The 13,337-nt window shown below is 51.1% G+C and overlaps 1 protein-coding gene across 1 annotated transcript in view; it reads left to right on the forward strand.

Moving 5' to 3' along the window:
- Positions 1-13,337, forward strand: part of SYT6 (synaptotagmin 6) — a 31,139-nt gene continuing 17,802 nt past the window's right edge. Inside the window, exon 1 of the mRNA XM_065698732.1 lies at positions 1-154. Within this exon, the coding sequence (XP_065554804.1) occupies positions 1-154 (154 nt within the window). The remainder of the gene's footprint in view (positions 155-13,337) is intronic.

A 13,337-nucleotide genomic window follows, 5' to 3' on the forward strand; every position in this document is an offset into this window, starting at 1 on the left:
ATGAGCGGTACCAAGGATGACAGCCGCTGTCAGAAGGCGATCCGCATTGTCACCGAGCTGTGCCAGAAGAAAAGCCTGCCTGGCCTGGACCTGGACACCTGCAGGGAATTCCTCCTGCTGCCTTCTGACCAGAGCCTGATCATCTCCGAGCCAGGTACAGTACCCTGGTCCTGGTGCTCGAGCTGTGCTGTGATGGCGGCTGGAGGGAGGCAGGAGGACCCTGCGAGGGAGGGGGATGTTCGCAAGACCCAGGGGGCTGTTTGCCTTCACACGTGTTGCATGGGAAGCTTGGGGTGCGAGTGCTGCCTCACCTGTTGACGAGGAGCAGTGGAGCCTGTGGGAATGGCTGATGGGGTAACTGAATGGGGATGGTGCACAGAGGGGTGTGAAGTGCTGGTGGGGAGGTGGTTCATGAGATAAAGTTGCTGTGAAAGCTCCTTACGCTTAAAAACGAGGCACTCCTGGCCTGCATAAGCCAAAAAGTAGTAAAAAGCCCATTTAAGTAGCTGAGAGGACAGGAACTGATTGTCCCAGTTTGAGAAAAGGAGGGACTTGCAGTGATTTTTGTTCACCAGTGAAGGATCTTAACGTACTCATGTGTTTGGTTGACTCGCACTAAGAACTACCTGAGGCTGCTCCTCGTCAGCCTGTAGAGCCAGGGAGACGCGCTGCCATGTCAGAGGTGGATCTGAGGGCGAAGGGGCATTTCCCTATTGAGAAGCAGTTACTGTTCTGTACGCTCCTGCTCCCAGCTTGCTCCAGAGGGGCTGTCTCCTGCTGTAACTTCAGAAGACACTGGCAGGGAGCTCGCAGCCCAGTGCTGAGCAGCAAAACCCAAAAGCCCACCCTTTTTAGCGTTCCTGGTGACACGCTGTAAGTTGTTCGTGCACTGGAACATCTGCATCAAGGGCTTCTGGTAAGGTTTCCATAGGTACTGATCCACCAACCCAGCCTGATTTCACAGCATCGCTTTCCTTCCCTCCTTCTGAGGACCCCAGCAGAGCCCCGGTACAGCACAGGAGCCCATCAGTCCCTGCGCAAGGCTTTCTGTGTCACCCTGCTTTGGTTTCTCCTGCCCCTCTCTGCCTGTCTCACCCCGGGTGTGAGTGGCACGCAGAGCTCTCTGGTTTTGCTGGGCTGCTGCCATCTCTTTGCTTGCAGTGGTGCTTCCAGCACTGTTTTGCCTAACAAGCACCCTCCTTTCGCATCCCACTCTGCTTGTGACTTCATCATCGACTTACAATGACTTTGCTTTACCCCTGCTTGTCCTCAAGGCCTCTGACCACTGCTGGTACCATCCTTCTGCACTGCATCCAGGGCAGCTGCTTATTGCAAACAATGCGCTGCATTGCTTTGTCAGTTTGTACATTGGTACCAAAACGGACCTGTTCTGACCGTTCTGCTCTTGGTCTGTCTGCTCTCATATGAGAGGTTTGCATTTATCCTGCAGCCTGCTCAGGACCTCACTTTCAGGTTGTGATTACATCATCATCTGCCTCTAACATCTCAAACCATTGTCTGCTCTTGGTTTTAGCACCAGCCTCTTGCCCAGTGCCCTGGGCAAGTCATGCTGGGCTGGCTGCCTGCACCAGGTGCATTATCAGCTATTACTGTTGTCTCTGCTCTGCATGACGGGGCCCATTTTTATGTCTAGACAGCACTGAGGACACCGCTTGGGCTCAATGGGTACTAACACTTCTCGAATGCCTGGATATAAAACTGCTCCAGCAAGGGAAACAAATCTGTTTGCATTGAGAGTGCCACAGTGACGGTGCTGAGAGACCTTTCCCATTAGTGTCTGGATGTTCATTTCATTGTCTGCCAATTGTGCTTTGCCCATTTTACACTGAAGACTTGTGTTAAGCGAATTGGTTGGTGGAGTCCTAGGTTCAGATCCAGCAAGTCCTTCCTCAGAAAGAGGTGGTGTGGAGATGAGCTTTGAGACAGGGTACGATACCGGCACGAGTCCTGGTGCCCATGCTGGACAGCACAGCCTTGGCAGCCAAGGCTGGAGTAGAATTGGCCCTATTTGTCATCATCATCACGTGAAGTCAGTGGCTCCTCTCACTTTGTTACCTCTTCCTATTAGCTAATGGCTGACTCAGCTTGGCTTGTCAAGCACCCCAGTGAAGTTCACGTTGTCTATGAGCAGGCAGACAAAAGCACTCCAGTGCTGCCAAAGCTGGGAGCCAGGGCTGCCCCTGCCCGGCTCTGCTTGCTGTTAGAGCCTCCGAGGTAGTTTGGGTTTTTCTGTTGTTTCATGTACTAATGGAGAGCAGTATGTTCCGGGGATGCTGCGGAGTGGAAAGAAATGACCCAGGTATCATTAGCCTTGAACTGCATCTGAAAGTGGGAAAAAACTGTGACTGTAAGGATGTTACTGAGTAGTTTAAGTAAGAATATGTCAGTTTGGTTTTATGAAGTGATTATTTCTCCTAAAACCATCTTGGACTGAATGTGGAAAGTGCTGCCGTGTATAAAGTGGCTGCTCCTTGACTCTGTATTTCGGGTTATGCAATAGATGATTCTCCTACTTAAAGTCAAGAAGAGAAATAGAGCTGCAGCATTCCTCCAGTACGCCATGCATTACTGTACATCCACAGAGGAGCACTGCAGGCTGCTGCTGGCGGGTAACCCGGGAGCTAAGTGTGTCAGAACAATCAGGTATTGGTATGAGGAAGGTTTTGGTCTCGATGCATCAGGAGGATGCGAGGGCGAGCTTCGCCTGCAGTTCAGCCCGTGGCGATGCCAGGAATAGAACTGATCTCTTGGCTGTGGGCCCCGAGATCGAGCAAGATGCAGCATCCTTTTGTTGTGCCTATCTAAAATCCTCCCCCGTAGCTCCCTCCATCTGATGGCTCTCTTTCCTGCCGGTCCCCAGCCGTTGTGCAGCGATGCTCTGAGTGTGACTTAGTACACAGGAATAAGCTGTAGACAGTGAAAATGCCTGGAACATAGGGACAGTGTTTACCACTGCGGAGGTGTGCCTTAAGTAAACTGATCCATCCCTTCTCTGCCCTGGAGGTGCAGCGAGTGCTCTAGGATAGAGCTGGGAGGATCTGTGGACAAGCCCAAGTGAACTGCAAAGTACTTGGCTGCCAGTGCAGGGGAGCCCAGGGCAGGCTCCCATGGGATCACTGCACTGGGCACAGCCAGCCACCCCTGTCACCCCGTCCCTCTGCCCCTGGGAGCAGAGCTGCTTGTTGGATACCAGCAGGCTCCAGGGTCTTTGGAAAACAGGGAGCCAAATGCTGCTCCCAGGGCTCAATACAAGCTCCTGCAGTGGAGCGAGCTCTCCTGACTGCTCCTGCCCAGGGTCCTTGCTGCTCCATCCTCCAGCATCACCAGGTACCAGCCGCAGCTCTCACCATCACGAAGTGTGCTGTGCGCTTCTCTGCACACTCACGTTGTCACTCGGTTTGGTCTGACCTGTGTTACTGACTCATTCCAGTGCTGGCCTGAACCAGGTCCTGCTCCTTGTGGATCTGGCTGTGGACAGAGGCTTCCAGCCAGTCCTGGTAGGTTGTGCCAAGCAGGGAATGGTACAGAGATGGGAGCTCGATTCCACAGAGAGATTTAAACACTAAATGATCATTCTGAAATGAACATGCAGAGCTGATGGAGTGTGACTGGAGCCTGTGGCTTATGATGCTTGCTTATTTAAAGGATGCTGCATCAGCACCGGAGGGAATTTACACCAGGATCAGAGCACATCCAGGAGCAGCCCCCTGGGCTTGGTTTCTGCCGTGCTGTGACTTTATAACATAAATTGAGGTTTCTTGCATCACTGTATCCGTGTGTTAAAAGCTTCACTGCCCCATAGCGCAAGTATGGGATACAATGGATGCTGTGCAGCGGCGTTGCAGTCTTTACCCAGCATAGGACTGCGTGCACAGCAATCCCTGTTGGCCTCAGCACAGTTTGTGTACCCTCCTCATGCACTGCTTCACCCCAGTGAGATGCTCTGGTGCTTGATAACAAAACTAAAGAGAGAGCAAGAAAAAGGACAGCAAAAGCAGAAGAGACCTTACGCTGGTGCCTGTTTCCAAGCACACTGTGTCAGCTCGGATCTTGCCATAATTCCAAGCACATTCAGCGTTTTGCCCTTTGTGTGAACTGTTCTTTTTAAACTCCCTGATGCAGGGAGTACATCTCGTACCGCGCTGAGCGCCCTCCCGGCGCTTCGGAAATGCTGCTAAATGTTAAACCCACAAGTACGTGAGTGCTCTTGCTGCGGGCAGAAAGAGGGGTGAACCTGTGCTGCAATAGAGGGGTTTAGTCACTGGAGGAATGTTGATGCAGAAAGAGCCCTTTGCTACGGTGGAATTGCTTATGGAGCAGTTTCCTCGGGGAAAAACTCACCCCTGGATAGGACAGTTTGACTAATGGGAAACTGGTGACATGCCCATTCACTGATACGGGATGCCTGCAGTCACTACCTATGGGCAAATCCTGAGTTTACTTATCCAGCTGTAAGGTCACACTTTGCTGAATCAAGTGTATTTCAAGCTAATACAACCGTAAACATGTTTAAAGCCACCTGGGCAAAGCTACTGGTTATCACTGAAACTTGTGTTTCCATTGGGAAACACACCTTGGGGCAAAAATGCTTCTTATCACGGAGTGATGATGCACTTGCAAAATGGATCTTGCCTTTCTCTGCAAGGGTCTGGTCCAGCGGCAGGAAAGAGCCAGCCGGAGCTGTGAGCAGCAGATTTGCTCTTTAGCTCAAGTAAAGCGGGTTTGGGCTCTGATCCTGAAGGTGTCAGGTTCAAACCTTGCTGCCAGAGGAAGGTTTGCAAAACTGTATTAAAATAAGGTTAAAACCAGTGATGTAAATGTAGGGAGAATGGATTTTACAGGCTGCCTGTGAACGTGTGTCTCTGCTTATGTATTGTGTGTGGATCTGTGACTCTACAGCTGCCTCTGGCTATGCACTGTGATGGTCCTGGTAAATGAAACGCACCTCTGGAGCTGTGTGTGTTTAGGAGCAATGTAAGGAGCTCTCTGCATAGATTCAGGTTTGCATCTGCCTCATTGCTGTTGGTTGATTCATTCCTGAAGTAGTACAGGGAGGCTGATGATGTTTGGAGGGGTTGTTTGCAGACCTCAAAGCCTGTTCCATTGCAGCTGCAGTAGCCTCATACATAGTCAGGGATCAGCATCTACAACTCCATAGAAACAGGCAGCCAGATTGCTGCTGGTGTTAATTGAGGATGTGAGCAGGCTGAGGACAGTGGCCAGGGACGGAGCTGAGGAGCAGACACCTCCGGGGTAAGTGCACATTTCTGGAGTTACTTTGTTCATTTTTTGCCTTTTTTTTCTCCTTTGGAGCCTCTTTTCCTTCACAAACATTTGGCTTCAGCAGTTTTGGGCTTTGTCGGTGAAACGTTTCCTTCTGCTTTTAGTATTCTCCCTGTGTTTCACTGAAAGGCAGCGTGTGCCTGGAGCTGGTTCAAACCAGGGCATAGCCCGGCGCTGATCTCCCCCCTTGTTTTGTGGCATGACTCTAAGGAGCTGGTATTTTGTGTTTGCAGGTGTTTGTTGCTTGACATCTTTGCTTGCTGAAGTGCGAGCAGCGCAATGTGCCCAGCCTGCTGCACGTACCAGGCATTCACTGACAGTCGCACAGCCCCACATGTGTGCAGTCATTGCTCAGAGGGGAAAGCAGAACTAGAACTGGGTCTCATGTCTGATGCATGTATTCATTTAACTGGAGTTTCAGCTATCCTCGTTTATGTTCCCTGCTCTTCACACTGTTCTCATTTCTCAGTACAATCGCATATTCATGCTTTAGGACCCCAGGTTTCCATCTCTTGTGGGTTAGGCAGCTTGTTCTAGCTTTAATGTTTGTTATTTCTGTGTCGAAGATGATAGTATATCTTTTTCCTTCCTCTCTGTATATTGTGCAATCAGGAAGCTTGTCTGCAACAGCCCTTATTGTTTCAACCCAGTGGACTCGCTAACACAACAGACATGCTGGCAGTTGTTAGTGAGAGATGTGATTTGTCCCTCTGCCATGCATTGGTTTTAATTATACTTATACACTGCAAAATGGCATCCTGGAGGGACAGAGAAGGGATCTTTGGAGTCATTGTGCATTAACTGTGCGTTTCCCTTGTCAGTGGGAAAACAAGAAAGTTATCCTGCAGGTGAATCAGCGCACAGGGAACCTGCAGATGCTGATTAAGGCCGCCTTTATGTTTAGTTCAGTTTGCTATGCTGTAGCAGGTTAGTGTTTGACAACATCACAGCAAACTGTGCAGCAAAGACCGAAGGCAGGATGCCAGAAGCTCAGTTCATGCAAGCCCTTTCAGAACCATCATTAAGCCGTACAGTCCTAGACTATTTGGTTCCATGGAATGGTAATTCTAACACAACGCTGCCTTTGCTAATGTAAGTATTACTCTGATTTTCTATGCATGTTTGTAACTGCTACGAAGAAATGTATGTGCCCGCGTAAGAACACGGTGTTAGGTGAGCACAGCAAGCACCTCCTTAAATACCTGCTTTCCGGATGCAGTGCTTCATCCCTTGGACGTCTGTGAGCATTTGCCCAGAGTTATTTGAGCTCAGTTCTGAGTCTGGTTCATGCTACAGGGATGCTGAGCTGCGTGGTGCAGCGAGAAAGGAGTCATTGCGAAAGGGAGAAGGGATCTCGGAATCTACTGAATCGCTCTGTAGGATCAGGCACTCCGGCTCCTGTGTGGTACATTTCAGGGGTTAAAGATCTCTCTTTGTTACAAGCTAATGGAAGCAGCAGCAGGAGCTAATGACAGGAGCAGAGCCATTCAGGGAGGAAGTTCCCTGATCATTCAGCAGGGCTTGAACAAAGAAATGCTCTTTCCATATCAACTGCAGCATTTCAGTGCCGGGTCTCTGTACCAAGCAGCCGGTCCCACGCAGGCTGGTGGCTGAGGATCCTTCTCGGCTGCTCTGTATCCAGCTTCAAACAAGCCGGTGCTGCTTTGCCATGCAGAGCAGCCTGTCTTTTGTGTGCCGGGTATTCTCAGCATGGCAAGTGAGGAAGAGGGCATGACATGGGCTTGTGTGGTCATACCGGGTCTAGATGGCTTTAGTTTCCAGCCTGTGCTCCCGAGGACAGGGATCTGTGCATCACCCAGTCCTTGCAGCATCTGGAGCTGAGGGAGTTCTGGCTGAATTCTGCCTGGTTTGGATCTCCTGCAGGGCAATAGGGCTCCTCCGGCACGGTTTGCTATAGCCGAGGAGCCCCCTTGCACTGGAGAGGCTCCGTGTCCCTTGGGGGGGTCCCTCAGCCAAAGGAAACCCTTTGGGAAGCTTCCTGGGCCACCTGGTCCATGCCCGGGGCCTTCTGCCCTCCCCAGGCTGGGCTGTTCTGGGCTCACAGGGCTGGAGGCTGCCCAGTGCCTGTGCGGGGATGAGGGTCAGCGGCTGCGGCAGGGTCACCCTTCAGGGCTGCAGGTGGGGATGGGCAGAGCCCCTCACCCTGCTTCCAGCCAGGCTTTATTTATCCTGAGGTCTCTCCAGCACAGCCTTATCTGAGGGGCTTCTGGCACCACAATGGAGTCGAGGAGAGAGGCGCAGTGAAGCTTTTCCCCACATCTGAACCTCGCTGTTGGAAGTGAAGGGCAGAGCGCTGCCGCTCTGGTGCAGCCATCACTGAAGTGCTGCTGCCCCTGGGCCCTGGGACCTTGCAGCAGTCACAGCTTTGGCCGGAGTTTTGAAGGGAAATGTTAAGGTCCAGGCTCTGTGGTCATTTAATGGAAGCAGAGTCACAGCCGAAAGCTTTGGCTCGTTCCGTTTGCCACCGCTGTATTCCTGCTTCCCAGATGTGTCCTGGTGCTTCGCTCTCTGTCCAGCTCTGCTCAGCGTCAGCAGGTCTGGATAGAGACTTCTCCCCCATGCAGGATTCCATGGCGCATCCTCAATGCTTGGCTCAGCTCCTCTGTGTTCGTGGTCACATCATGGCAGGAAGATGATGCTCAGTTCAGCCTCAGCCCAGGGACACTGCGTGTGTTCAGTGCTGCCGAGTCGTTTACAGATGTTGCTCCAGCATATGTGATAAAATGTCATGGGATTAGCACGCAGCTATGTACTGTAATTGTATGCAGTGTGGCTTATAATAGTTCATTAGATTGCCATCAGTTAGGCACAAAGCAATGACAACTCTTACTATCTCATTTATAACACTCTAGGGAGCAGCCGATTAAGACACAAAGTGCCCCAAATCCCTGGGGAATGTTTCCTTTGGTTTGGAACATTGTCTTTTTCTTTGGTTTTTTGTCACTTTTGATAACAGAAATGCTGCATTGCTGACAGCTCCAAGTTCCCTTCTGCTTGCAAGAGTTTGGGTAACAAAATGTGCCTTTGATGCAGCCTGGAGTGTTGATAACCACTGAATACCAACATGTTTGGTCTTCAGAAGCCCTCAATCAGACTCCTCCATCGCAGCTCTTCTGCGGGGGCATGGCCAGCGTGAGGTGTGTTATTTTCTCTGGGTATTGGTGAGGGTCTCCCAGTGTTGTGTACAAAGCCCACAGCCACTTGTGGGCAAGGCAGTGGTGGAAGCAGGGAATTTACGCCCCACGTCCCCGGCTGAGCCAGGCCTGCCAGGGCTCCGCCAGCTGTGCAAGAGAGCTCTTCCAGATGTTACAGTGACTTGCTCTGCACAGCGAGTGTGACCGGGGCCTGGCGTTATCCTAACAGCCCCCCAGCCAAGGCGGTAGGTGGCATGTTAAACCTGTCTCCAGCACCGACCTTGGTGGTTTAATATCTTTTGGCTGGATCTTCCCACCCAGATTTGAGATTTCTTTTCTAATTCTAATCCTTGTCAGCCATGATTTGATCTGGGCTTTAAAGACATTTGGCTTATGTGAGCTTTCACTGAGCCACCCATCACCTTCAGTCTGGAGGAAGGTGACTAAGGAAAGGAACAGGCAGTCTGTCTAGGCTCGGAAGTCTGGTTTTCTTTCCTCTATACAAGATGGCTTTAAATCCATAAAGTCCTGTGGCTGGACAGAACTCATTTGTCTGTCTCTAAATACATAGACGAGGAAGCACAGGGGTGTCTGACTCTCACTATCTGCTATTACTGCTTAGCAGAGATTTCACTGAGGCCTCATGGTATTGTTTTGGCTGTCTAGAACCTGATGTGGCAGAGACTTCTCCTGCATGTGGAGGTACACAGATGTCTTTCACTTGTCAGCTCTTCCTGATCCTTTGATTTGGGGGCTTTTTTGCGATTAACTCTTTCTCCATTCTCTTTCAGTGAGCAAAGCACAAGTAGTTCCAGGCTCCCGAGGTCTCCTCTTCCATTGCATTCCTTTGTTTGGTGTATTGCGCATTTCCATATGTATGTGTTTAGGTTTTCTTTTTCAATAATCTGTAAGTACCTATGTGTCAAGTACCTCATTGCTGGCTCTGCACTTGAAAATCACCTCCCGTGTTTCCCTCTGAATTACTCTGTTCGGCTTTTCTTCTGCTTTTCTAACCTCAGCGGAACTGGAGCATCTCCCTCTGTGTATCCGAGGGCATTTGCCGTCTGTTCCGTGGGTGATGGAAGCACCAAACTGAAGCCGCCGGGCAGCAAAGGAGATGACAGCCTTCATTTCCCCCCTTGTCCCTCTTTAATGCACTTGTCTCATCAGCTCTCTCAGCCCATCGGGGCGGAGGGTCCGTACCGAGGGGCTGGGGGGCAGCAAGGACGGTGCCCTCCGCACGGGAGCGAGCAGCTCGCGGCCCTCCTGCCTGCGCCTGCTTCCTCCGAGCCAAGGCACAGCAGGAGCTTCAGCTGCAGCCTGGCTCTGGAAGCAGGAACAAAACCCGCTCCCTGCTCTCCCTGCAGGCAGGGCACGGTGCAGGGGCCGGTCCCACAGCCCTGTCCTCTCACAGCGCTGAGCTGCCACAGTCTCCATCACACCATGGGGAAACTGGGGTTTCCGGCTGCACCCACACCCAGGCTGCTCCTTGTGGCTGTGGATGGAGTTGCTGCAATAGTTACCTTATTCCATGTGAATTTGCTGTTTCGCTGTTTTCTCCTTATTTGTAATTTGAACTGGAGATTTATAACTTTGCACAGGGATTCCAGGACAGCAACTGACAAACTGTTAAAGGAACAAAACTTCCCGTGAGGTTTTCCATGTCTTATGTTCTATTTATTCTTCCAGGTGTAAGAATCGCATTCCCTAAAGAATTACAGCGAGTACTGCAGAAAGCCCTGGCATTGCTTATGCAGGAAGTTTTGTCTGGGTGGAAGTTGTGAGGCTGCTGCTTGCTTTTGGTCCATAGTTAACAGTTGCTTGAGACACAGGAGGACCCCTGCAAGGTGTCCTCATGAAGCAGGTTGTCTTCATCCTTAACGTGCAATAATGAGATGGTTTGAATTTTATCATCTTATATAATTACTCTCAAAATAGCTTCTGATTCATCCTTTCCTTTGAAGCTTATAGTTTGCATTCCAATGAGCTCCTGCATGGCAGGAGCCCCGTGCTAGCAGCAAATTAATGTTTAAGAAGTTTTATTCTAACTGAAACTTTGGCAAAAGCCAGTCTGAGCATCCCTGTCTCTGTGCCTATCACCCATCGCATAGCTGGCTGTGCACAGGAGATGAGGAGGCTCTGCCTGGGTTCCTGCAGAGCCCACGCTGGCAGGAGGAAGCTGGTGGGAGCTGATAGCACAAGACTCAGTGTCCAAGGATGGCGGAAGCGTGGGAATGGGATAAATCTCCTTTTAGCGCTGTGCAAGGGGAACTTTGCAGAGATTCCGGAGGGGTGTTTCGGAGGCTCCGCACGTCTGCTCTCAGGACCTCTGCGGCATCCACCTCGTGAGGATTCCCACTCCTCTGCTGGTGTGAGAGGGGAGCTTGCCATTGAGCTGTGCATGAAGCGAGTGTGAAAGTGCAAAGCAATCTGTGCAAACTCTTCCTGCTTTCGCATGGTTTTCCATTCACCGGCACTGTCCTGGCTTCTGTGGGATTACTGAAAGAGCAACGAAGCAAGATCTGGGCATGCCCCACAGCAAAAAGCAGCTGGAAGCACTGCTTGCCTCCACCTAGAGATGCTGTGAAGTGTCCCGGGGTTGTGCGAGGGTTCACACAGTGCAGGAGTCTCTCAGGTCTCTCATTGTCCTGCACTGGACAGCAGAGAGGAACAATCAGTGGGTTTTCACTTGCATTACAAGAGACAAACCCGCCCTGATTGTTTCTGGGGCTACCAAGTATTTCTGAGACTTCATTTTCCTCTCCCATGTACCCTGAGGATGCGGCACCGTCCTTGGCCGGGCGATGGTCCCTGTCCCCCTGACAAACAGCCCAGGCTCCTGTAGGCCTGAGCAGGGCGTCAGTGGGTGCATCAGGGTCTGTAGTGACAGGACAAGGGGTGATGGGTTCAAACTGAAACAGGGGAAGTTCACGTTAGACATAAGGAGGAAGCTCTTCCCTGTGAGGGTGCTGAGGCACTGGCACAGGGTGCCCAGGGAAGTGGTGAATGCTCCATTCCTGGCAGTGCTCAAGGCCAGGCTGGACAGAGCCCTGGGTGACATGGTCTGCTGTGAGGCGTCTTTGCCCATGGCAGGGGTTGGAACTGGATGATCTTTAGGGCCTTTCTAACCCAAACCCCTCTATGAGTCTATTCTATGATCTGCTCTGTTGCCATTCCCATGGCTGTGGCATGCTTGGGAGAGGAGAAGCAGATGGCTGAGCGCTGCACGCTGCTGCACTGCAGCTCACGTCTCATCCAGTGCAGCCCTCCACGATGGATCAGGCAGCAGATTTCCTGCTCAGAATTGCTGTGTCTGCTGCTGCTCCATGGTGCCTTGCAGGGCTCGTTCCAAGCTGTGCTCCCAAAGGGGTAGTTCCCTTGCTTTGCTGTGGTTCGTGTTTTAGTGCTGCTGCATTGGTTTAACATTCGGTTTCTGCTCCGTCTGGTCCCTGCTCCTTGCTCTGGAAAGCTTCAGCGCTGAATTATGCTGCTAAATGAACATGTCTATAGCCAGGGTTTAATGGAAACCTCTTCTTTTCCCCTGGTGTTGTTCTGTGCTCGCCTCTGCCCCCGCCTCAGGCATCCAAGATCCACCACAGTTTCTCATGGCCAATTTGCAGCCATCAGCTCATCAGGCTTACACTGCTGATGCTCCTCAGCTGGGAGGAAATTAGATCAGAGTTAGCGGGTGTCTCACGTGGTCTTGTGTAGCCCCAGAGCTGCCCGTCTTGTCCTCCAGCAGCGACTCTTACAGTAATCCATCATTTGAACGCATGATCCCTACAAAGCCCTACAGAAATAGAGCAACATTCTCCCCAGAGCACAGCAGAGGGGTAGAAATCATCCCCCCCCCCCCCCCCCCCAAGCTGCTGCTCAGCTCCAGGGGTGCAGCCCAGCACATGGGGGGATCTGGGGAGGCTCAGATCAAGTCCTGGTGTCTGCTGCGGCTGAACTCCTCCTGCACGAGCCTCCACTTACAGCATCCAATCCCTTCAGCCCCCTGGAACTTGCGCTCATGGCATTCAAACTTTGTTTAAATCCAACAGGTCGCTGCAATGACTAATAGGTGCTGGAGCACTGCGGGAGCCATCAAACATGTTTTGTTTTCTCCACAGGGAGTGGGTGGAAAGAAAGCTAAATTACCTCTTCAGGATATTAAATATAACTGTTCGCATTAAACTCCGAGTTACACATGAATCTCTTCAATGGGAGCTCAAGCTACTTCACAGTAATAAAAGTCAGTGTTGCCATAATTAGACCAGTATTGTCTTGCAGCTAATAGACTGCTGTAATCATGCCTTTGTCATATTAGTAATCGTTTTCTGTTTGCCCTTTGCTAATTATCCCCTTTGGTATCTCAGTTTGGGTATGAGGAAGTCAGCAGGGGCACAAAGCTGAAAGGTATTTCCACCATGTTCTCTTAATTAGCTCCCATCCGAGATGAAACAAGGGATGGTTGCACTGTGGAGCTGCTCTCTGAGTGCATGCGGGGGCGAACTAGCCAAGAAATGATCCCCCTTGCCTATATTTCTTTAAGCTTTACAGTTTTCCATTGCTCCACCACCCCTTTGTCCTGCCCTCTTCCATCTCATCTCTTATCTGAAAGGCCATAGGAAGTAGTGGCCTTCCCAGGAGTTTTATAGCTTTGAGCCATTCTGTGAGGGGGTTTTGGTAAGATTCAATAACCAGCTTTGGAGATGGCACAAACCCAGTAAAAGAGAGAGATTGTTTGCTGGTCAAGTTGAGAGGTAACAGACCTTCTCCTTTGTGCTCTTGGCATCCCCATTGCTTGCTGTTGGCTTCGGGTCTTTTCTGCAGTGAGATTCTTCCATCAAAGAGCATTTCACTGCTGGAGTCCTCTGTCAAATATCCACAGTC

This window comes from Lathamus discolor, chromosome 19 (assembly GCF_037157495.1).
Source record: "Lathamus discolor isolate bLatDis1 chromosome 19, bLatDis1.hap1, whole genome shotgun sequence".
Lineage (NCBI taxonomy): Eukaryota > Metazoa > Chordata > Aves > Psittaciformes > Psittacidae > Lathamus > Lathamus discolor.